This window comes from Alexandromys fortis, unplaced genomic scaffold, assembly GCF_014885135.2.
Source record: "Alexandromys fortis isolate MF-2015 unplaced genomic scaffold, M_Fortis_MF-2015_v1.1 scaffold_400, whole genome shotgun sequence".
Classification (NCBI taxonomy): Eukaryota; Metazoa; Chordata; class Mammalia; order Rodentia; family Cricetidae; genus Alexandromys; species Alexandromys fortis.
This window is the reverse complement of record NW_026068322.1, coordinates 270586-274447: the sequence shown is the minus strand read 5'-3', so window position 1 is coordinate 274447 and position 3862 is coordinate 270586. Positions and strand designations below refer to the sequence as shown.

The following is a 3862-nucleotide window of genomic DNA, read 5'->3' as shown; positions in this document are numbered from 1 at the left end:
ACGGGGAGAGAAAAGTGAGAAGGGGAGGATTGGGGGAACTTGGAGAAACAGGAAGATTGGGATAAAGGAAGGTTGGATAGGGGAGCAGGGAAGCACATATCTTAGTTAAGGGAGCCACCTTAGGGTTGGCAAGAGACTTGAACCTAGAGTGGCTCCCAGGAGCCCAAGGCGATGTCCCCAGTTAGTCCCCTTGTGAAGCTGAGGATAGGGAACCTGAAATGACCCTATCCTATAGCAATACTGACGAATATCTTCCATATCACCATAGAACCTTCATCTGGTGATGGATGGTGATAGAGACAGAGACCCACACTGGAGCACTGGACTGAGCTCCCAAAGTCCCAATGAGGAGCGCATGGAGGGAGGACACGAGCAAGGATGTCAGGACCACGAGGGGTGCACCCACCCACTGAGACAGTGAGGCTGATCTATTGGGAGCTCACCAAGGCCAGCTCGCCTGTGACTGAAAAAGCATGGTATAAAACCGGACTCTCTGATCATGGCGAACAATGAGGCCTGATGAGAAGCCAAGGACAATGGCATGGGGTTTTGATCCTACTTCATGTTCTGGCTTGGTGGGAGCCTAGCCAGTTTGGACATTCACCTTCCTAGACCTGGATGGAGAGGGTAGGACCTTGGACTTTCCACAAGGCAGGGAACCCTGACTGCTCTTTGGAGAGGGAGGGGAAGAGGAATGGGGGGAGGGGGAGGGGAGTGGGGGTAGGGAGAAAAGGGTGGGAGGAGGGGGAGGGAAATGGGAGGCTGGGAGGAGGCAGAAACTTTTTTTTTCCTTTTCTAAATAAAAATAATATTTTGTAGATGGAGGGAACTTGATAGTCTGTGCTTTTTATTTGGGACTCCTCAATATAGAGGGACCAGGAAGAGAAATACAAGGTAATGATTAAACAGTAGATGGGAATTTGGAATTCTTTATAGGTAAGGGTGCTTAGTAGAAGCATGTAACTCTGGGAATCTTTGTTACCACTAAAAGCATCAACAAATCACAAAAAAACTTGATGGAGGAGGATCATCTGTATATCTTTTGCTTTCGTTGGTTAATTAATAAAGAAACTGCCTTGGCCTTGATAGGACAGAAAATTAGGTAGGCTGAGTAAACAGAACAGAATTCTGGGAGGAAGAAGGCAGTGAAAGCAGTTGCCATGATTCTCCTCTCCGAGACAGACAGAGGTTAGGATCGTTCCTGGTAAGCCACCACCTTTTGGTGCTACACAGATTACTAAATATGTGTTAAAGCAAGATGTGAGAGTTAGCCAGTAAGAGGCTAGAGCTAATGGGCCAAGCAGTGTTTAAAAGAATGCAGTTTCCATGTAATTATTTTGGGTAAAGCTAGCCGGTGTCCCAGAGCTGGGTGGTGGGATGCAGCCCTGCCACTCCCCACTACACAAACTCAGTTTTCATAGAACTCAGATGCTATGGAAAGGGCTGGTGACAGTTGGAGGCAGTAATCAAGCTTATACCAGTAGGCATGTGCACACTAGTGGCTGAAAATTTTGTACATCAAGGGCATGCAAATATGCCTACAGAAGAATAATACCTTGAAAATTAAGGTGCATACTGATTTTTTTTTTAGTTGTTGCCCCTTTATTGTTGACCTGGGCGATTTTAGGGAGAATAACATTCAGTTAATTCTGACGGAAAACATTAAAACACACAAGATGAACCTACGCCATCACCTTGGCCACAAGTACAGACAAGGTGATGGCAGGTTTCCCTTATGCTGTAATAAATCAACGCAACTTGATCATACTCCATCACCTTCTAAGTTAACTAAGTAATCTGAAAAGGTGATTTTTCTTTAAATTTACAAGTACAATGTACATGTACATGATGTTGAGAATAATTTAATATGTTAACCTCAGATACAACTATATTCTAAGACCATTACTGTAAAGCAACGGATCCTTACAAGACCAAAATAACCCATATACCATGAGGTTGGTTTAGCCTTTCTTTTTTATGCTCTTTCAACAAATGTGCACCACGATGCTCCAACAGCAAGACTAAAGCCATGAATACGAAAGCTGCGATTTGTGAGGTACCAACCACATCTAGAACCAGGGAGGCCAATCAGACAGAGTGGGTGTCTCGTTAATTAATTAATTCTAATTAAACGATCAGGTGACATCACAACACTCTGGGGTGCAGCACTGAAAATGTCCATTAAGTTTCTTTTTTCTTGATGATCAGAGGTCCCACGTTGTCGCCAGTCTCTTCGTTATGTTTTATGTGAGCCCCATCACAGAATGGAAACTTTTTGGACCTCCAGCAGCGGCAGTACACGGCCTTATCTCCCAGGTCCTCCATGTCGAAGGCATGCACGACCTTGGGGTTGTCTTTCTGGATGTGGAGGTTCACCATAGCTTTGGTACGATTATCTTTACCATAGAACTTTTTGTAAGCCAGGTAACCGAGAGCAGCTGTCCCAGCAGCAAATGTCACGGCTGCAATCCACTCAACTCGAACTGAGGAGTCGTAGCCGAGGCCCATGGTGCGGGCAGCGGGAAGGCCGTGGCAGGACCACGCGGGCGAGCGCTGGGGACGAGGGAGACCCGGGCAAGATGCGACCTCCGGGAACACTTTGCATACTGATTTTTAACAAGATGCATATGTTTAATATTAGAACCTTTCACAAATGATAACCAAGTATATTCTTAATTTTTCTTGGTTTAGAAGAAGGAAATATTGTATATTTCTTGTTCAAATCTACCCTTGGAAAGTGTATTTTACAGAGAAGCTGCAGTTTCTCCATCACATGTTCAAAAACAAAGAGAATAAATTACAAAATATTCAAAATTCCCAAGCTTTACATTGGAATTTAAGTCAACAAGTGTCACAATTACAGACTCCATTTGAATTATTATTTCACACAGATGCACACAAAGAGAGAGAGAGAAACAAAGACAGAGAGAACACCACAGAATATATTAAATTATATGCCATTCTTTCTGTTAGTCAGAAGCAACTGGATAATTTAGAGAGTATGTAAAAAAATTTTGATCTCATGTTTGCACACATAGAAGGTTGAATATAATAAGACAAAGAAGAGGGACCTCAGGATATGTTTGCTGGAAGAGCAAACCACAGGTTCTGATACTCAAGGTCATGAAGCCTTAGCCTCTGAAGTGAACATTACTTTTGGTTCTCAGGAATCCCTGTTCATCCTTATTGCCCTCTGCTGGTCCCAGATGTCTCTACAAGGAGGTATTTTTTGTGTAGGCTCAAATTGAAATTACCTCACTGTGTGGCTGGCGCAGTCATATATGGCTGTGTCTTCAGTATGCAGACTGTTCAATTTTAAGAAGATTTCACTCTTGGAAGTGTCCCTGCTGATGGTGATTCGAGATTGGAGAGCTGAACTGTACTTTGTGTCTCCATTATTCCTTATTAATCCCATCCACTCCAGATTCTTTCCTGGAGCATGGCGATCCCAGTGTATATAATAGCTGGTTAATGAGAACCCAGAGACAGTGCAGGTGAGAGACAGGGTCTGTGAGGGCTGCACCAGGCCAGGTCCTGTCTCCTTCAGCTGTACCTGGGAAAAGGCACCTGGAGACAAGCAACATCATGATCAGTCATACATCTTATACGTGGCATTCCTGGGTCCCTCTCCTGAAACCCTGAAACACGTACAACTTGGAAACATCACCAGGCAGAGGAGAAGCACCAGGACAGCCATGCTTTGCTGGGCCTGGTCTTTTATAGTGAGTCTGTGGGCTGCTTTGCATTGGCACATGCTCCCGAGAGGATAAAAGAAACCACAGGACTTGGTTTCCACTTCCCTCAGGTGAATGAGATTTGACTTTTGTTTCTTAGATAATGAATATGATAACTCAGGAACATT

The 3862-nt window shown here is 44.2% G+C and overlaps 1 protein-coding gene across 1 annotated transcript; it reads right to left on the bottom strand.

Moving 5' to 3' along the window:
* Positions 1-1846: 1846 nt before the first annotated feature.
* On the bottom strand, positions 1847-2594 carry LOC126495170 (CDGSH iron-sulfur domain-containing protein 1). Its single transcript, XM_050132752.1, has one exon. The coding sequence runs from the start codon at positions 2506-2508 to the stop codon at positions 2182-2184; it is 327 nt and encodes a 108-aa protein (XP_049988709.1). The 5' UTR covers positions 2509-2594; the 3' UTR covers positions 1847-2181.
* Between the last annotated feature and the right edge of the window lie 1268 nt (positions 2595-3862).